The sequence below is a fragment of the Aegilops tauschii genome, chromosome 2 (genome assembly GCF_002575655.3).
Source record: "Aegilops tauschii subsp. strangulata cultivar AL8/78 chromosome 2, Aet v6.0, whole genome shotgun sequence".
NCBI lineage: Eukaryota > Viridiplantae > Streptophyta > Magnoliopsida > Poales > Poaceae > Aegilops > Aegilops tauschii.
In genome coordinates this window covers 603,067,149-603,087,210 of record NC_053036.3, presented here as the reverse complement: position 1 = coordinate 603,087,210, position 20,062 = coordinate 603,067,149, and the positions used below count along the sequence as shown (strand labels likewise).

Genomic DNA, 20,062 nt, shown 5'->3' with positions numbered 1-20,062 from the left:
GTGCTCGTATTTTTCAGGATTTATTTCAGGCCTTTCGTCGGTATGCGTTCAGTGGGAGGAGATATTCTCGTCGACTACGAAGGCGTTTGTAGCGTCTTTGTCGATCTCAAGATGATGTGCCGGCTCAATCTCTCGAAGGCGGGATAGGGTGTGCATGCATGTGTTTATAGGGGTGAATGTATGTGCGTATGTATTAACGTTGCCGTCTGTATTGTGTTCAAAATAAAAGGTAATGATATCATAACTAAAAACATAAATTGAACTTATCACTTTCATTGAGTTCATAAAAATAAATTAGACAAATAACCATCTCAAAATCAAATAAGCTTGATTGATAATAAATGTGTTTAAGATATTTTCATTTATAATCCTTTAACAAATATTTAACTTGATTTTGTTGGGGTGCATCAGACCTAGCAGTAGTGCACTGATAGGACAATACAAGAAGACTCAAATAGCAAGCTACGTATATGAATCCTCACCCACAAAAGATCTTAGCCAAAAAACTGAGAAATGTATTAGAATCGTGCGCGTCCCCTTGTATTCCCCTCCACCGACTTTTTTGGTGTGGCCAGGCAATGTGGTACTTTTTTTTAGGGATACATGTGGTACTAATAATCTAATATAGCACGACGACTTTCTGACTGTCTACCACAACAAGCTTTGCCCAGCTCTGGCGAGGGGGGAGGGGGGGCGGCGATGACGGTGGCACGCCTTCGGCTCGCTTCAGTGCTTGTAGTCGTCGCTAGGTGGTCTACGAATCTAGATGCAATTTTTATTATTTCTGATGTTCATCTTATTGCCATGATTGAAGATGAATAGATTAAAAGTTTTTTTTAAAAGAAAATCTAATAATCAAGTCACGGCAAGCTGAGGGGTGGCCGTGCTTTCTTAGTGGGCTTGCAGTTTGACAAGGCCGAATCAAATTAATAGCCCAAGCCCAGCTTGTCTGCGGGGCTTGTGGTTTGACAAGACCGAATCCAGTTAATAGCCTAAACCCACCGGCAGGCAAACCCCCCCAAAAGGAAAACGTAGGCAAATTACAGTACAAGGAGCTTCATCTGATCTTGGGATTCCTTGCAGGTATCTTCGGATCATCACACAATAAGAAATTGTGGAGATCTTGATGTGGAGAAGCGAGAAGACTTGTTAGCCTTCCTGCAGTGTACCTTGACCTCTTGTCCACTGGATCCGGTGAGCACGCCGATGCTGCTCATTTTCACCTTAGTTTCAACAAAGTCGTCGAAGATTGTTCGGGTGTATTTTCTCATTTTCACCTTAGTTTCAACAAAGTCGTCGAAGATTGTTCGGGTGTATTTTATCTAAGCGGATTTAGCCAAATGCCAATCCCAAATCTCAAGCAGCGGATTATGGAAGAAGGGGTGGCTTGGACCAAGGCGGGACTGCTCGGCAAACCTGCACAGGATGCAGCGGTAGATAGATAGGCAGCACGGGAGTAGTAGCCATAGTGTCTTGTCGGTAGTGTCGGAAAATCCGGCATGTAAATAACCTCTGTACATAAGACCTTTGGGAGTCTTCCCTTTCATCTTCAATGAATGATACGCATGCTTGTGCGTATTCGAGAAAAAAAGATGTAGCCAAATGCCATCTTAACCTTTCAATTTCAGGTTTCATTTTCATAAGAGGCTTATGTTTCCCCTATGACACTTATATTGATAAGGTCGAGAACCATGCTTATAGACACCGGGTATGAGGATTCATGCACCCTCATTTCGTCATTTACTTATATGTGAGAGTGAAGGTTGGGTTTCCAACTTTACCGATAAGACAAGCGCCTTGGGCTCCCGATTTCGTTAGTGAAAGTGGCCCTAAGATCTAGCAAAAAACAAAGTGCCAAATAATCACAAGCTGCAAATTCTTTGGCGTTGCAAATTTGCGCCTGCAGTTCAAAAAGAAGTGTACACTTCGTGCAAAGAATTTTTAGCCCATCGAGCTCAGAGTTGTGGCTACCGAATCCCAAGAAAATACCCGCAGGGGCGGGGGGGGGGGGGGGGGGGGACATGGTTACTGCGGGTACCGAAAATTACTGAGCAGATACCGTTCAAAAAATTTAAATGAATTTTGAATTAAAATTTGTTTGAGCTCTGTATAGATATGTATTATACTCGGATTGACCGGGAACTATTGTCGAAGATTTAGTGAGGAGGGGCATATGTGCCAGTAGACCATTGTTGGTTTCGTGTTATGCGAGAATTTCCGCACTAGTTGACTATACCTGCACCGGTCAAATTCAAAATTTTCAAAAAAAATATAAAAAAGGGCGGTACGTACATTTCTAATGGGATAGCAAGAAACGCGGAACTGCGCGGTTACCAAATTTCTCAGGCGGTAATCAAAGCGGTGATCGAGCTAGCCACGATCATTCAAAACTAGCAAAGAGATAATCTACTAATAAGACATCAAGGATATTGGATTTCTGATTCAATTGAATATCAGTATTACTTTCCAAAATTTGATATTGAGTTGATTAGCTATCAATCTTCTGAAATTTACTTTCTATTATTCTCCAAAGTACGATACCGAGTATTTATACGCTAAATATTCCCAATACTATACTACTACCTATTATTGGATCAATTTTAATTGACATTAATCATTTGCATTTGTGTCGATTTTTTGTGTGTAGCAAAAGATTTGGAATTCTTTGCGGGGATTAAAAGATCTGGACTTGATCCATCTGTGCATGCGTTCATATGGGATGGGGTAATTAACAAGGCCATAAATAGCAAGATTTAACTGCCTCCACACATAATGCACTGCTGTTGCTCCTCCTGCCTTGTCTTTCGCTTGAGTCAAGGATCTGAGAAGCTAGCAAACACGCCACCTTGTTCTTCTCGAGAACAAATCAGTTACCCTTTGCCTATATATATTCACCTCGCCATCTCCATCAACTGAACCATCTCTCCCCAGTTCAGTAGAAGAAGGAACATACGTAATATTCATCTTTCTGGAGTACACTGGTGGTCGCCATGGGGAGATTAATATTCATCTTTCTGCTATCCATTTCCCTGTTTGAAGGTTAGATTTCTCCACTTTATCTTTCTCATTCCAGTTTGTAATTCCGGTTCCGAGAAGGTTCTTGGGGTTTATGCGGTGGATCTGTAATCTGTTTTCCCATTTGATGTTCATGTATGTAGGGTGGATGGTCCAGTCGGTTCCCTACGATCATACGGCGAGCCTCGAGGCAAGTACTGGCTTTCCTCTGCCCAAATGGATATTGGATTGGATTTGTTACTCCAAAGAAAGATATTGGATTTGTTTTCCTTCTTTTAAGTCATTTCGTTTGGCATGACAAAAGAGAAAATTAATCAGCTGAGAAAGGTGATTCCATAGACAAAACGGAAATTTGCTGATAACTTTTAAACTGACATGTTGCCTTACAGAATATACCAAGCTCGAAATGTGTCCTTTTTACCTACAAGCAAATTAAATGAATGAGATTGATTGACACGGTGACGGTAAACATTTGTTCTAGTAGCATGGAAGTACATCGTGTTAAAACCCTATAGGTTACCGACGTTCTGGACCAACATTCATAGATCGTATGTACTGGAGTGTAGTTCAACCTATAGACTTGTTTGTAGAAATGGACGGAAGCCGTAAACTAAGAAAACACCATACCAGCTCTTGAGCCACGTTTTCTTTCTAATACTAAATTATTACCATAGTCCATTGTAAATTTGTAATATCCGTTCATGATATTACCTAATAGAGTAGAAGATATGACCAAATCTCTTTTTTCTTCTTTTTCCGCGGAACGTTTTTCATGACAAGTTGTGTTCGCGGAGGATGACAAGTTTAGTTGATGAGCATGACAAATCCGCTTCAGTTTATTTTTTCCCAGGAAATTGCTGTGCTTGCAACTAAATTTTGTCATCCTCGCATCAATATTAATTGCCATAAAAATTGTTGGATTTAGCATATGTCTAAAGCCTTTCCGAAACTGAAACTACTGATTTCCAAAACTGATGAAAAGATCATATATCAAGTAAATGCTGAATTGCATCAACATTCCCTACAAGATCTTGAAAGGAAATACTGAATTGCCCCCCAAAAAAGGAAAGAATTGCAGCTTAGCATCAGAATCAGGATCAGGATTAATCACATGATGATCAGGATTAATCTTGTGCCTGTTTCTGTGTTATCCAGTGCTTGAGCAGCCCGATGAGATCTCTGTACAAAGGCGGCATTTTGCAGAACAGCGAGTTCGACAGCGGGTTGATGGGCTGGCTGGTTCCGCCGGGCGTGAAGGCCGCCGTGAACAGCTCGCAGTCCGGCAACAAGTTCGCCGACGCCAAGAACAAGGACCAGCCGTCGCGTGGCGTCTATCAAAAGATCCACTTGAAGACTAACCACCACTACTCCCTGTCAGGTACGTACTACAATCCTTTTATCAACTGGTTATCACCCACAACAGAAAGTACTACTCCATACTGTATAGTATATATCTGCAGTTCTGAATCTGAACTTGTGACCATATATATATATATGGATGGCTCCATGCACGCATATGCAGCATGGTTGCAGGTTTCGTCCGGCACGGCGGTGGTGAAGGCGATCTTCAAGGCCCCCAACGGCGCGTACATCGGCGGCGGCGCCGTCGTGGCCAAGGCCGGCTGCTGGAGCATGCTCAAGGGCGGCATGACCGCTTATTCATCCGGGCCAGCCGAGTTCTTCTTCGAGGCGGATGGTGCTACGGTGGACATTCTGGTGGACAGCGTGTCCCTCCAGCCCTTCACCTTCGCCGAGTGGAAGAACCACACCAGTCTGTCGGCCGCCAAGGCCCGCAAGAGCGCCGTCAAGGTGGTCGCCCGGGGCGCCGACGGCAACCCGCTGGCGAACGCGGAGCTGAGCTTGAAGCTGCTCCGGCCCGGGTTCCCGCTGGGCAACGCCATGACGGCGGAGATCCTGAACATCCCGGCCTACGAGAAGTGGTTCACGTCGCGGTTCACCGTGGCCAGCTTCGAGAACGCGATGAAGTGGTACAGCACCGAGTGGAAGCGGAACCAGGAGAACTACAGCGTGCCGGACGCCATGCTGGCCCTCGCCCAGAGGCACGGCATCAAGGTGCGCGGGCACAACGTGTTCTGGGACACCAACAACACGCAGATGGCGTGGGTGAACCCGCTGGGCGCCGACGAGCTCAAGGCGGCCATGCAGAAGCGGCTGAGCTCCGTGGTGACGCGGTACGCCGGCAAGGTGATCGCGTGGGACGTGGTGAACGAGAACCTCCACGGGCAGTTCTACGAGGGGCGGCTGGGCGCCAACGTGTCGGCGGAGCTGTACGGGGAGGTGGCCAAGATCGACGCGAACGCGACGCTGTTCATGAACGAGTACGGCACGCTGGAGTGGGCCTTGGACCTGACCGCCATGGCCAGCAAGTACGCCGCCAAGATGGAGCAGATCCGCTCCTACCCCGGCAACGCCGGCATCAAGCTCGCCGTCGGGCTCGAGAGCCACTTCGAGACGCCCAACATCCCGTACATGAGGGCGACGCTGGACATGCTGGCGCAGCTCAAGGTCCCCATCTGGCTCACCGAGATCGACGTCTCGCCCAAGACGGGGCCGTACCAGGCGGAGTACCTGGAGGACGTGCTGAGGGAAGGATACGGCCACCCCAACGTGGAGGGCATGGTGCTCTGGGCGGCCTGGCACAAGCACGGCTGCTGGGTCATGTGCCTCACGGACAACAACTTCACTAATCTCCCCACCGGCAACGTCGTCGACAAGCTCATCGCCGAGTGGAAGACGCACCCCGTGGCCGCCACCACTGACGCCGACGGCGTGGCCGAGCTGGACCTCGTCCATGGCGAGTACAAGTTCACGGTGACTCACCCGTCGCTGGAGTCGCCCATGGCGCACACTTTGACGGTGGACGCGTCGTCGTCTGCGTTGGAGCATGCCATAAACATCAAGGTGTAGGGATCAGAATTCAGACACATACGCAATACGTAGCTGTCTAATTCTTTAGAAGAATTATTAGAGGGAGAGAGTGGCATGCACCACTGCTGCCCGTCTCTGATAAGATTTTGTGTTGTTATCCTGCCTCTTCTTGCTACCCTCAGCACGTCAAGCAGCGAAATGGCAATGAATTGTCGTCGAACCGAGTTGTAGACAATGTCATATCCTGTCGTCATGAATATTGAAAACCTACTCCCACCGTAAAAATATATATAATTATTTAGATCACTACGCTCTTAGGGGGGGGGGGGGGGGGTGGTGCATGAGTCCGGACACGAGGCACGTCAAACTCTTACATCCATGGCCTACACAAAAGGAAGGCGAAGTCCGCGCTTTTGTAGTTGTCCGCCCTGTTTCCACGACAAAAATCCACACTCTCTTCTTCCATCCCGCCACTCTCCACCTAATTCCCGCCCTTTTCTCCCATTCTCTTCTTCCTTCTCGCTGCTGACGCGTGAAACCGAACAATAGCATGCCAGAGTTGGAGGTGGTGGAGGTGCAGGAGGATCCAAGCATCACCCTCGCCCGGAAGATCAACTTGGCGACGTGGAAAAAAATCACATCGTTAAAGCGAAGGCCGCAAAGGAGGAAAAACTCAGAAAGCGGAAAGGCCGCCGAAGGCGTCCAGTGAGGTGCGCGTGCTTGTCGCGGACTTGGTGGAGGTCACGGCCAGGGCCGTGGATCCCTGATGGTGTCGCCCACTATCCAGACATCGTGAAACACAACATGCTATGTTTTGTATCTTTTTTTTTCATAACACTATATGGCAAGATGTCTAACATTGCGTGCTCTATTTTGCTTTTAATCATGGGATCATAGAAATTACCTATGAAGATGATTTTTGCCGAGGACATCTCTGCTGCTGGCATGGCTGGAGTACGCCTTGGAGCAGCAGGTCCTGTCACCAGCGTTCGACACAAGACGGACACAGACGGCCGCATATTGTTCTATGAGGTCGGCTGGCAGGAATTCCTGAAGGAAAAGAGATGATGACTAACGGTTGGCACAACAGTGATCATCACGATAAGGAACAACAGGAACAACAACTTTCTGATGATGGTTGTTTTAGATCTTATTGAGAAATAAGGTCCAGTCAAATATCTTCAAGCCGATGAACTCTTAGTTACTTAGTTAAGACGCCTATGGTACTTTGATATTGGTTTGTTAACTGGAATTTTTTTTGAAGTGCTAGTAGTTGTTATAAAAAGTACTAATTACCTCGTGAACTTGCATGCCTAAGCTTACCACGTGTGCTTTATTTGCTTCTAGTATTGAATTTCTTATATTAGATTTATGCAAAAAAAAACAGGCTGCGAAACAGGCTGCCCCAGGTCATCGATTGATATCCTCACTCGTCGAAATCACTAGTTGAGGAGTACTCGTTGCAAAGCTCACTCCAACTCCCCAACGCGCCACTTGTCACAATCTGGGTGTTTTCCCGTAGATTCGTTTATTCAAAACGTTTTATCTCTTAAACCGTGCGTCCAAATCTCAAACCACTTTCACCGTTGGATTCCTCGCGTCGAGATTTTCAAAACTAGATCCCATGTTGATAGGTTTTGACGAATTTTTTTAACGAAAAAACCGGCCATAAAAAACAGATGAAAAAACCGAACCGGGAGCACGGGTTTTTTCCCTTTCCGAAAGAGGCACGCCCGTGCCTCTCACGAAATCACAACAGTGCCTCTCGCGGAAGGAAAACCGTGACTCTCGCGGAAAGAAAAAAAAGAGAAAACGCGTTTTTTTTCCGTTTCCGAGGAGGCACGGCCGTGACTCTCGCGAAAGCACACCCGTGCCTCTCGCGGAATCAAAACCGTGACTCTCGCGAAAGGAAAAAAAACAAAAAACCCGTTTTTTCCGTTTCCGAGAGGCACGGCCGTGACTCTCGCGAAAGCACAACCGTGCCTCTCGCGGAAGAAAAACCGTGACTCTCGCGAAAGGAAAAAAAAACAGAAAACGCGTTTTTTTCGTTTCCGAGAGGCACGGCCGTGACTCTCGCGAAAGCACAACCGTGCCTCTCGCGGAAGCAAAACCGTGACTCTCGCGAAAGAAAAAAATGAAAACGTGTTTTTCTTTTCCGTTTCCGAGATGCACGGTCGTGACTCTCGCGAAACCAAAACCGTGCCTCTCGCGAAAGGAAAACCGTGACTCTCGTGAAAGGAAAAAAACGCGTCTTTTCACGCAAAAAATATTTTTTTTTCATAAAAAAATTTTGGTCGAAAAGCTAAGGAAGACCGGTGGAAAACCAAAACCTAAAAAAAATCAGAAAAAAACCGTTTAAATAGCCGAAAACGCGTGCGGGAAAATAAAAAAACAAAATCCAAAGGGAGCGCCCAGAACGCGACACGTGGCGAATGGCTGAGCGCTGATCGTTGCGAGGCTCCCGAAGGAGCGCTCGTTAACTAATGGCTCCCCCACTCGTTCTTCTAAAAAAAAGAGAGGATATCGGGAGCTCCTATGTGTCGCGTTATGCGGCAGAATGTCGAGCAAACCAGGGGGGTCTGAAATGGGCCGGCCCAGAGTGCACTGTATCGCAGAATCGAAAATAACAAAAGCAAAAATGCGAGCGGTTGCACGGAATCGAACACGAGACCTCCAGTGTTAGCGCGCGCTACGTTAACCAACAGACAACACAAACTTTGGGTTGATATACGCAGCGCAGCTGTTTAACAACTAGATATTCATATGGACACGCAAGCAAAACCACACTGTATGAGTACTGTAGCCATTGCATTTTTTTTAACCGAACACTTCAAATTTCGAGTTGTTTTTGAAAGCACGAACACTTCGAAATAGTATATTTGAAATGTTTCAAAAGCATAATGTTTTTCTGAAGACACAAACATTTTTGAAAAAAATGAATATTTTTTGTATTGTGCGAACATTTTTGAAAATTGCAAACATTGTTTTGTTTGCACGAACATTTTTCAGAAAAGATGAACATTATTTTGAAAGCGCAAACATTTTGCACAAAGACAAACATTGTTTTGAAAGCACAAACATTTTTCAAAAAGACGAACATTTTCCAAATTGTGAACATTATCTTGGAAAACGTGAATTTGTATGAAATTTACGAATATCTTTTGAAAATTTACGAACATTTTTCAAATTTACAAATTTTTTGAATACGCAAACATTTCTTGAAATTTGGGAACAATTTCTAAAACATGTATTTTTTCAAAAAAATGAACATTTTTTGAATTATGCGAACATTTTTGAAAATTACAAACATTGTTTTGATTGCATGAACATTTTTCAGAAAAGCCGAACATTGTTTTGAAAGCGCAAACATTGTTCTAAAAGTGCGAACATTTTCCAAATTGTAAACACTATCTTGAAAAACGTGAATTTGTTATGAAATTTGCGAACATTTTTTGAAAATGTGACATTTTTTACCTTTAGGAACATTTTGAATATGCAATTTTTTTAAAAAAATTCGAACATTTTCTAAAACATGAACATTTTCTAGAATTTGTGAACATTTTTTTTTGGAAACACGATCATTTTTTTGAAAATCCCGAAAGTATTTTCAAATTGGGGAACAATTTTGAATTCTGGACATTTATAAATTTGCGAATTTTTCAAAAAAACGGAAAATAGAAGAAGAAAGAACACAGAAAAAATAAAAACAAAAAAAGAAACAGAAAGGGAAAACCGAAACAGAAAAAAATGAATGAAAACCAGCCTCGAAACTGCCCGCAAAAAAAACCAGATTCGAAAAACAACAGGAACAAGAAAAACCAGTTCGGGAAACCTTCTAGAAGGGTTCTCAAAACCGGGAGAAAACCACCCGATAGCCACGCTAACCGCTAAATGGGTGCCGGCCCACTGAGCTCTCCGCGTCTCTCGCCTCTGCGAACCTCCGCCAAATGCGTCAAATAGGATATCCCCACTCGTCGTCAAGATAGAAGATATATATATGCACAGAGAGAGAGAGAGAGAGAACGAGTCGAAAGGTGCGGGCACGCGGACGCCTGGCAGGTGGCCGGCGGCGCAGCTGTGCAGAGGGGTCGTGTACTCGCAGGTCAGTCCACCTCTTCTAAATTCTTCCCGAAGTGGCTGCTGCTCCATGGGGATCGGAATCAACGGCGAACAGTCCACCGTTCTTAGTTCATTTCGGCTTGCAGGCGATCTGTTCGATGAAATGCTCCATGCGGATTAGTAATGTACTCCGTATAAAATAGTCTCAACTCTTAAAAGAGAAATTTCAGCATCAGGTTCTCTTGCAACACAAGAATGTCACATTAGAAAGTTCAGTCACCACGTGCTAAATGTGCTCAGCTATCTCAAAACTGAAAAGGAAAAAAAATCAGTTCAACCATCTCAGCGAATTGGAACTTGACATATACACGTGTCTTAAATAGGGCCATGACTAGTTTTGCTTTGAAATTTCCTCTTACCTACACAGAACCTATCCTTTTTTTTTTTCAAGAACACGCAAGAGAGTTGCGTGCCTTATACATTAAGGAAGAGAAGATGGCATACAAGCGATAGTCGACAAGCCGACGTCTCGCTGCACAAAACCTATCCTGATTGAAACTTTCTTGGAAGTATATATATCAACCAGTCCGTCATGCTTTAGTCAGTTCGGTTGCCTCGTTGGACTTTGAAATAGGGTCATGACTAGCTGCCCTCATTGGACTTTGAAATCAACCGACAAGGGGTACCAGCCAGCTGGTAGTTAAGAACCTATGTTCGTTGTTAGCTTCAAAGTTCAAACAGATACAAGAATAGCTGTGTTCAACTCGTACGCTTAGAGAGATGACGATTTCGATCCCTTCTTCCCGTCGAGCGTCGATTGGCACCATTGGAGCACTCATGTTTCAGCTCCTGGTGGTGGCACTGGCAGCAGGGCCAATAGCCTTGCCCGGCTGCCCCGAAAGCTGCGGCCACATTACCGTGCCGTACCCTTTCGGCATCAGCAAAGGCTGCTTCCACGAGGGCTTTGGTCTCACCTGTGACGAGATGCAGTACCCACCAAGGCTGTTCTTGGGTGATGGAGTGGAAGTGCTTGGCATCTCCTTGACTGATGGCACGGTGCGGATCCGGAGCAAGGTTTTGCGATCAAGCTTCTCTGAGTTCAACGGCTCATGGTCCGGCCCTGCAGTAACCTGGCCCTTCTCGGTATCAAGCGCGTGGAACTGGTTTGTGGCCATTGGATGCAACATCGTAGCTAAGCTCGGCCATCCGAGCGGGCTCCATACTCAGGACGGGAGCCAGGCCAGCACCTGTGCCGCTGCTTGCCTGGACGACCACCAGAACTTCACTGGTACATCGTGCTCGGGTATTGGCCGCTGCCGCGCATCTATCGTGTGGGAGCTGCCATCCTATGGCATCCAAGTTACACCACTTGCTGCGTTGACACCTGACTTCTCGTCATACACAGGTGTGTATGTGTTCATTGTTGATCAGGACTGGTTCAGCAGAAATGAAAATGAGATGATGGTCAACTTCACCCATTCATATGAGAAAACCATGGTTGAGAGTGTACCGGCAGTGTTGGAGTGGTGGTTGGATTTGATCGGCAACAAGGACATGTTGCCGTTGTCTGTCAGGCCCAATTCTTCCGAATTTAGATGTTTAAGCTTGAACAGCGATAGCTATTTCGTTTTTGGAGATTATGAAAAAAGACGGTGCAACTGTTCTCAAGGATACGAGGGCAACCCTTACATCACTAATGGGTGCCAAGGTATCTTACTAGTACTTTCTGCTGTGTTCTTACGTAGTTGCAGTAGTTCTAGCATTACTAAAGAACATGCATGTCCTACCTTAGTTTTTTCCATTTGATGTATAAACCCCCTGCTTTCCAACGGTGTGTTTTTCCCCTTCAGATATCGATGAGTGCCTACAACCAGATGTTTATCCCTGCAATGGGACCTGCATCAATATGCCAGGGACATACCGATGCTCAGCAAAGAAAAGAATCATCAGCTTACCAGGTACAAAAACACTCACTTGAATATTAACACACACACACACACACACACTTGGTATAAGGCTTTCGTTGGTGATAATTACAAATAGAAAAGTTCATTTTTTGTTCCTCAACTATTGTGAGTTTAGTTTTTGTCCCTGAACTAAAATACAGTTAAGTTTTACTAGAAACTTATTTTTTTGAATACTGCGCTAGGACCTAGTTGCTTAATCTTCAGTTTGCAGTTAGTTATCTCTAATGCTAACTCAAATCATTAGTAGGGTTGTAGATCATTCAGACATGGATAACAAGAAGAAAGAAAAAGAACAACTATAAAGTATTTTCAATATGAGTGGTCGAGTAGATATTCATATTCCTGAGATTTTTTTTATATAGTTGAGTAGTCTGAAACAGATTTGGCACAGCAGCTTGATTTCTTGAAGTGAAAACAACATATACTGTTCTATCGTTCTTACGTTTGCTTTCCGCAGGTCTAATTACCATAATAGCAATTGGTGCTGGTTTTGGCCTACTGTTTTCACTCCTAGGTGTTGCCCAAGTCACCAAAAAACTTAGGAAACGAAGAGCCAAGAAGTTCAGACAAAAAATCTTTAAGAAAAACCATGGACTTCTTCTACAACAGTTAATCTCTTCGAACAAAGATATAGCCGAAAAGATGAAGATTTTCAGCTTAGAAGAGCTAGAGCAAGCAACCAACAAATTTGACCATAATCGGATCCTTGGCGGCGGTGGGCATGGCACGGTGTATAAAGGCATCTTATCTGACCAACGTGTCGTGGCCATCAAGAAGGCCAATATTGTTGTGCAGAGGGAAATCGACCAGTTTATAAATGAGGTTGTTATACTTTCACAGACAAACCATAGGAACGTGGTGAAGCTCTTTGGTTGCTGCCTCGAGACAGAAGTTCCTCTACTAGTTTATGAGTTCATATCGAATGGAACTCTCTCTTGTCATCTCCATGGTCAAAGTGATAACCATTTATCATGGAAAGATCGATTGAGGATTGCACTGGAAACTGCAAGGGCTATTGCATATCTACACTCTGCTGCTTCCGTATCAGTATACCATAGAGATATCAAGTGCGCCAATATACTACTTACTGATACTTTGACAGCAAAAGTATCAGATTTTGGAGCTTCGAGGTCAATTGCAATAGACCAGACAGGAATACTTACAGTTGTCCAAGGAACCTATGGTTACCTTGATCCTGAATACTACTACACTAGTCGATTGACGGAGAAGAGTGATGTTTACAGCTTTGGTGTCATCCTAGCAGAGCTACTGACAGGGGTTACACCAGTTTTTTCTTCTCATTCATCAGAAGCCACAAGCCTAGCATCACACTTTGTATCACTAATGAGCGAATATCGGCTGTCAGATATTCTAGATACACGAATTGTTCATGAAGGAGCTGAAGATGCTGAAGTGGTTGCAAGACTTGCACAAGCTTGTTTAATCTTAAAAGGTGAAGACAGACCTACGATGAGGCAAGTAGAGACAGTACTTGAAGATGTGCAGAGTTCAAAGGTCCGTCTCAATTCTCAGACAATAAGAGTGAGCCAGACTTCTCTAAAAGACCTGCCATGGAAGGGCAACAAAGGCGAAGAAGGAACTAGATTGTACAGCTTGGAAAAGGAGTTCATCCAATCATCTGAAATTCCTAGATGAGTTTACTTGCATGGTAAAATGTGTCAACTAGTATTGTTGGTTTGGGTGCCATAGTGCAAACGAAATGCAAATTCTTTTTTGGAAACAACATCCGAATGTAAATTAGTAACTCTTGACTGTAACCATATGTGTATTTTGTATGATATTGGGTCAGGCAGGACCAAATGTGCAGAAGTAAATAAAACGATTTCAGTAACTGTTTCTATTAAACATGCAGTTTGCCACACTGAATTCCGAAAGTTTGCGAGACCATATATATGTTGATGGCCCCACGAATGTACATATTGTAAACGCTCCCCATTCAAGTCCCGAATTTGCATCATTGGTTTTGACAGCACTGAACTAACTTGTGAAATTCTATGTTGCAAGCAGTTTGATTGATGAGAAGGCAAAGCAAATTTGCATTGCAATAAGTTGATTAATATGACAAATCAAATCTGCTACACCACTGTAAGTTGTTACTCACCCCACATCGGTCCATTTACCCTTTTTGCTGTTGTTGCTGTTGTTGTGCCGAGGAAGGTCAGGTTGATTGACAAGTCCAGGCCTCAAGACAGGGAGTAAAATTTATTTTGCAATATAGCTAAGTTGACACCGGGTGGATACATGGTCGAGATCAGACGTGTCTGTAGCTAGAAATCGCGGAATAGCGGCCAAATGCAGACTTTACCAGCCTACAATGGATTTAGCCATTTAGGCATTTATGTTTCTCATGACCAGACTGGTAGGCCCCGCGCGGAGGACAACAAACATTTTTCAGATTGTGAGCTTCCTCGGGTCATTCCAGACATTTTTCAGATGAAACATCGAAGGCTTTGTTGCCTCTTGATATGGAGGGACAGGCAGAGTCACTGTGCACCAAGTTTCGCATGAGTGTGTTTCACTTTGCACCAGATTTAGCATATTTTTTTTTTTTTGCACAAGGATCCCAAGTCAGTGCTCACTTGCCGCCGCCACCTCCTCCTCATCTGGCTCCTTCTTGGCCGTCTCTAGCTCGGCCGCGAAGCGCTTCAATATCTTGACACGGACGGCGCGCATGATCATCACTGTATTCTTATCTAGCTCGTTCAGTCAACATCTTCGTATCCTCCGAAGAGGCTGCGAGCTCAACTATCCTCTCCTCGAGTTTGAGCTTCTTCTTGGTCACTGCCATTAAGATGTTAAACCTCCCGATCTTCTTTTTCTCCTTCATGTTAGATCGCTTGACACGGTCCCGCCGCCCCCTACACCTTGATCGTGGATCCTGCCGCCTTTCTTTTTGCCTTCTTTATTAGGCGGCGGGCTTGCCATGGCGCCGAGTTCATGTTTTGGGCGTCCGCCTTCTTCGGATCATCCACCTCCGCCGTCTCCGGAAGCTTTCCGTACGAGTCCATGCGGCGGCGGCGGCGGCGAAAATGGCAGGAATTGCAGTGGAGAGCAGCGAGATGGTAGCGGAGAGGGTGGAGAAAAGGGGGTTTTGTCGCGGAAACAAAGTGGACCAGGCATGTCGGAGTCCTATGTGGCGAGTGTCCAGACTCCTACAAAGCCCCCTAGTTTGCTTCCAGTTTGCGGGAAACGAACGCCCGGACTGATCTGCGGACAAATCCGGGACACCGTTGGATGACTTGCGATGTTCGGACAGCTTGGTCCAGATGGTTTGGGGGTACGCGTTGGAGATGCCCTGACCCTAGAGAAAACATATCATACTTGCTGAATATGAAGACAAACATATACCTAATTTTAGATTTAAAACGTCCAATTTGGTTGAAAGTGAGCAAAAGTTCCATGCAAAAATAATAATACATATAGGTTAAAGTAGCATGACAAATTCGTCTTTTCCATTAGTTACATTATTATATAGTTCACCGCATGTGTGAAATTTGGGATAATATTATTTACAAATGTTGCCTCTATTCAATGAGAGAGAGAGAGAGAGAGAGAGAGAGAGAGAGAGAGAGTTACCTCTAATACCCACTATTTTGTTTTTGCTGGGAACTATTACCCACTATTTCAAATACGTCTATTACCGACTACGCAAATCATGACACCTTCGCCGCAAAAAGACGTGAAAGAACAACCAAGAAAATGTATCAAAGTAGGATGTAATTTTAAAGATCTTGTTACCAAAACCAAAATGTTAAATGGTTCAAAATTGGCACGCTCAATTCACAAGTTATTGTGTTTTTTATAAAATGAATAAATTATGGGCACCTATTTATGGATGTTCAATTCAAAAATCATTATATTTCATACTCCCTCCGTTACATATTAATTGTCGCTGAGATGGACGGGTATATTAGCATCAAAATACGTCTACGTACATCTGTTTCATCGACAATTAATATGGGAGGCGAAGGTGCGGGCACGCGGACGCCTTGGTGGGTGCCCGCAGCTTCAAATTTTTAAGGAGTAAGCAATTTCAAAATAAGGAGGAAGCAATTTCAAATTTTTAAGTAAAAGTTTCAACGTAAGTAGGCTATGCTATGTTTTGGGGTCATATGTGGTAATGCCTTCTCCGAAGATGGGGTAGCAGAGTCCAGTCCAGACCCCTTTGATTGAATAAAGAAACAACAGTCCAGAGTCGAGAGAAAAATCGAGGCGAAGGTGCGGGCACGCGGACGCCTTGGTGGGTGGCCGCAGCTGTGCAGAGGGTCGTCCACTCGCAGGTCAGTCCACATCTTCTAACTTCGTCACAAAGTAGTTGCTGGGGATCGGAATCAACGGCGAGTCGCGCCCTTGTCACTTCATTTCAGCTTCTTGGCCATGCAGGCGAGCTGTTCGATGAATTGCTCAACGCAGGTTACTCAACATACTCCATAAGAACAGTCTTAAATTCGTCCCCTTGTAACACAATAATTTCACATTAGAATTCAGACACCTTAGCGATTTGGAGAAATTTCTTCTTCCCTGTTTGAAACTTTCCTTGACGGGTAAACTGATCCGCATTTCTTAGTAAAGTCAGTCCACCGGTAGGTGTGCTGTTGCTTTCTGATATCCTGGAATGGACTTTGAAGTCAACCGGAGAATGGGTACCAGTCTGCCAGCACTTAAGAACCTAATCACAAGGCAAGAGCGCTAAGCCATCTAAACACAAACAAGAAAAGGGACGAGTAGCTATGCTCTCTGGGATGACGATTCCGAGCTCTTCATCCATTCGAGCAGCGGTTGGCACCATCGGAGCAGTCGTGCTTCAGCTCCTGGTGGCAGCACTGGCAGAAGCCCCAATAGCCTTGCCCGGCTGCCCGGATAGTTGCAGCGACATTGCCGTGCCGTACCCTTTCGGCATCGGCGAAGGTTGCTTCTATGAGGGCTTTGATCTCACCTGCCAGAAGCAGCACAGAACAAAGCTGTTCTTCGGAGATGGCATGGAGGTGCTTGGTATCTCCTTGCCCGAGGGCATAGTGCGGATCGATAGCAATGTTTTCCAGTCGGTCTCTCCTGACTTCAACGGCACATGGTCCGGGCCACCAGCCACCAGCCCCTTCACGGTGTCGAGCCGATACAACTGGTTTGTGGCCTACGGTTGCAACATTGTTGCCCAGCTCATTCCATATGGCACAGCTGTCGGCAACATCAGCACCTGCGCCTCCATGTGTGTGGACAGCGTGGAGGATATCAGCAGCCCTATGTGTTCAGGCATCGGGCGTTGCCGTGCACCCATATCCTGGGACCTCACTTCCTATCGCGTTCAAGTCACACATATGGCCGTTCAGCAATATACAGTTACAACATCTTTGAAACATACAGCTGCGTTCATAGTTGATAAGGCCTGGTTCAGCATATTTCAGAAGAATATTGAGCTCGATCCTGTTCCAATGTGTCAGCATTGCGGCATCCAAAGTGTTCCGGCAGTGTTAGAGTGGTCATTGCATTCTAAATTTAGATGCCAAAGCTCAAACAGCTTTACCTATAAGGTTGATAACAATCATCGCCGAATACGATGCAACTGTTCCCGAGGATATGAGGGCAATCCGTACATTGCCGATGGATGCCAAGGTATTCCTTCCCTACATGTCTTTGCGTTCACTGTATGATATCATATATTTTTGGCTTGAGCTGTAATTTCTGCAAACTAGACCATTACATGTCAACAAGCAAAGCTATGTCTGTTTGATGTATACAACACCTCTGTTTCAACTCTGTTTTCTCCCTTTCAGATATTGATGAGTGCCAGCGGCCAGATGTTTATCCATGCCAGCACGGAGTATGCATCAATATGCTAGGGACATATCGATGCTCAGCAAAGAAAAGCAGCAGCAGTCTCCCAGGTACAAATACAACTATTTCACTTGATATTGAGCTTTGCTTAGTGATAATTAAGGACCATTGAATTATGGTAGTTATCCATTGTGTAGTACTAGCGGCTACAGAAACAATAGTAATGCATTCTTCTGCTTTGAAATGAGATGTACTAATACTGAAACCATCATAGGTTGACCATTCAGAAATTGAAGACAACGGAAAGAGAAAAAAAAGTACATAATGTTATGTGCTTCATAATACTAAACCATCCGACCACTGAACTGAACCAAAGTATAGCCCAGTAGTTTCAAACTTTCAATTGAAAATAGCAGCCTAAGTATTTGAAATTCATACGACATATCATGTACTATCGATCCTTATTTTCATTTTTCTACAGGTTTAATCACCGTAATTGCAATTAGTGCTGGTTTTGGCCTACTGTTTTCACTTCTGGGCGTTGCCAAAATCACCAATAAGCTCAAACAACAAAGAGTCAAGAAGTCAAGACAAAACTTCTTCAAGAAAAACCATGGACTGCTCCTCCAACAGTTAATCTCTTCAAGCAAAGATATAGCTGAAAGAACAAGAATATTCAGCTTGGAAGAGCTAGAGCAAGCAACCAACAAATTTGACCATAATCGCATCCTTGGCGGTGGTGGCCATGGCACGGTTTATAAAGGCATCTTATCTGACCAACATGTTGTGGCCATCAAAAAGGCTAAAATTGTCGTTCAAAGGGAAATCGACCAGTTCATAAACGAGGTTGTCATACTTTCCCAGACAAACCATAGGAATGTGGTGAAGCTCTTTGGCTGCTGCCTCGAGGCAGAAGTTCCTCTACTTGTTTATGAGTTCATATCAAATGGAACTCTCGCCTTTTATCTCCATGGCCAAAGTGAGAACCATCTATCATGGAAAGATAGGTTGAGGATTGCACTGGAAACTGCAAGGGCCATTGCATATCTACACTCTGCTGCTTCCATATCAGTGTACCATAGAGATATCAAATGTGCAAATGTACTACTTACTGATACTTTAACAGCAAAAGTATCTGATTTTGGAGCTTCAAGGTCAATTGCAATAGATGAAACAGGAATACTCACAGCTGTCCAAGGAACTTATGGTTACCTTGATCCTGAATACTACTACACTAGTCGACTCACGGAGAAGAGTGACGTCTATAGCTTTGGTGTCATCCTTGCAGAGCTACTGACAAAGGTGACACCAGTTTTTTCTTCTCATTCATCAGAAGGAACAAGCCTAGCATCACATTTTGTGTCACTTATTAGAGACAACCGCTTGTTAGATATTCTAGACTCACAAATCATTGAGGAAGGAGGGGCTCAAGATGCTGAGGTGGTTGCAAGACTCGCAGAAGCATGCTTAAGTTTAAAAGGTGAAGAAAGGCCTACAATGAGGCAAGTGGAGACAACACTTGAAGATGTGCATAACTCAAAGGTCCATCTCGATTCTCCGATTACAAGGGTGAACCAGAATGCTATCAACGATCAGTCATACAAGGGAAACAAAGGCGATGAAGGAACTAGACTGTACAGCTTGGAAAAAGAGTTCATCCAATCATCTGAAATTCCTAGATGATTTTACTTATGTGGTGAAGTGTTGCGGTTACTATTATTAGCTTGGGAACTAAACTGTAAATCATTTGTAAATTGTGAACTCTGAATTATAACCATGTGTGTATTTCCAGAGGACTGGTCGTTGACCATTTGGCTAGCTATGAAATGCACAGAGCCCCCTGAGCTGTGTTCATGGCTCAGCCTATGCTCGGTTGGTGCTCGTCTTTCTTTAGAAAAAATGTCACCAAGGACTAGTCCTGGTTGGTCGAGTTTTTTTTAGCCATGCGTGTATTTCCTGTGCTAATGAGTCATGTAGTCATGAAGAATTAAGTATGTGAAAGTAAATACAACTAAATCAGTTACAATTTCTACGGTTAAAATATCTGGTTCTTAACACTGAAGTTCAAAAGTTTGCGAGAACATATGTTGACGATCAAGGAATGTGCATCCGCTAAATACTTCCCATTCAAACGTCCAATTTATATTGCATATATCTTGAGAGATCAGTTCAATACAAACTTGTGAAATGCTTTGTTGCAAGCACTTCCGTTGATGAAAACAACAATGCATAGTGAAGATCCGATGCACCAAGGATGAAGGAGCTCGATAGCCGAAGGCGCAATGTTATCAAGTCCGCACCGAGATGTCGTCCTCATTCTACATGACATTGCCATGGTC

The 20,062-nt window shown here is 44.4% G+C and overlaps 3 protein-coding genes and 1 pseudogene across 4 annotated transcripts; 3 read left to right on the top strand and 1 right to left on the bottom strand.

Annotated features, from left to right (window-relative positions):
• Positions 1–397: 397 nt before the first annotated feature.
• LOC120975201 (U2 spliceosomal RNA) lies at positions 398–519 on the bottom strand (annotated as a pseudogene).
• Positions 520–2,990: 2,471 nt separating this feature from the next.
• LOC109760339 (endo-1,4-beta-xylanase 5-like) lies at positions 2,991–6,205 on the top strand. Its single transcript, XM_020319169.2, has 4 exons — positions 2,991–3,039; positions 3,159–3,205; positions 4,171–4,393; positions 4,538–6,205. Exons 1-4 carry the CDS (start codon positions 2,991–2,993, stop codon positions 5,941–5,943), a joined length of 1,725 nt encoding a protein of 574 aa, XP_020174758.1. The 3' UTR covers positions 5,944–6,205.
• Positions 6,206–9,906: 3,701 nt separating this feature from the next.
• On the top strand, positions 9,907–13,796 carry LOC109760338 (putative wall-associated receptor kinase-like 11). Its single transcript, XM_020319167.2, has 3 exons — positions 9,907–11,671; positions 11,814–11,921; positions 12,388–13,796. The coding sequence occupies exons 1-3, from the start codon at positions 10,744–10,746 to the stop codon at positions 13,584–13,586; spliced, it is 2,235 nt and encodes a 744-aa protein (XP_020174756.1). The 5' UTR covers positions 9,907–10,743; the 3' UTR covers positions 13,587–13,796.
• A 2,363-nt stretch (positions 13,797–16,159) lies between these two features.
• LOC109760334 (wall-associated receptor kinase 5-like) lies at positions 16,160–19,514 on the top strand. Of its 2 annotated transcripts, XM_073509182.1 has the most exons (4): positions 16,160–17,561; positions 17,723–17,833; positions 18,205–19,025; positions 19,114–19,514. In XM_073509182.1, the coding sequence occupies exons 1-4, from the start codon at positions 16,682–16,684 to the stop codon at positions 19,120–19,122; spliced, it is 1,821 nt and encodes a 606-aa protein (XP_073365283.1). In that variant the 5' UTR covers positions 16,160–16,681; the 3' UTR covers positions 19,123–19,514. The 2 variants fall into 2 exon arrangements, with proteins under 2 accessions (XP_073365283.1, XP_045089314.1); XM_045233379.2 differs by having other exon boundaries at positions 16,167–17,561; positions 18,205–19,514.
• The last annotated feature ends 548 nt before the right edge of the window (positions 19,515–20,062 follow it).

Coding starts and splice junctions, on each gene's coding strand:
- LOC109760339 (XM_020319169.2), top strand. CDS start 2,991: ATGGGGAGATTAATATTCATCTTTCTGCTATCCATTTCCCTGTTTGAA. Junction 3,040..3,158: donor ATCCATTTCCCTGTTTGAAG/GTTAGATTTCTC, acceptor TCATGTATGTAG/GGTGGATGGTCCAGTCGGTT. Junction 4,394..4,537: donor CCACCACTACTCCCTGTCAG/GTACGTACTACA, acceptor ACGCATATGCAG/CATGGTTGCAGGTTTCGTCC.
- LOC109760338 (XM_020319167.2), top strand. CDS start 10,744: ATGACGATTTCGATCCCTTCTTCCCGTCGAGCGTCGATTGGCACCATT. Junction 11,672..11,813: donor CATCACTAATGGGTGCCAAG/GTATCTTACTAG, acceptor TTTCCCCTTCAG/ATATCGATGAGTGCCTACAA. Junction 11,922..12,387: donor AAGAATCATCAGCTTACCAG/GTACAAAAACAC, acceptor TGCTTTCCGCAG/GTCTAATTACCATAATAGCA.
- LOC109760334 (XM_045233379.2), top strand. CDS start 16,682: ATGCTCTCTGGGATGACGATTCCGAGCTCTTCATCCATTCGAGCAGCG. Junction 17,562..17,722: donor CATTGCCGATGGATGCCAAG/GTATTCCTTCCC, acceptor TCTCCCTTTCAG/ATATTGATGAGTGCCAGCGG. Junction 17,834..18,204: donor AAGCAGCAGCAGTCTCCCAG/GTACAAATACAA, acceptor ATTTTTCTACAG/GTTTAATCACCGTAATTGCA.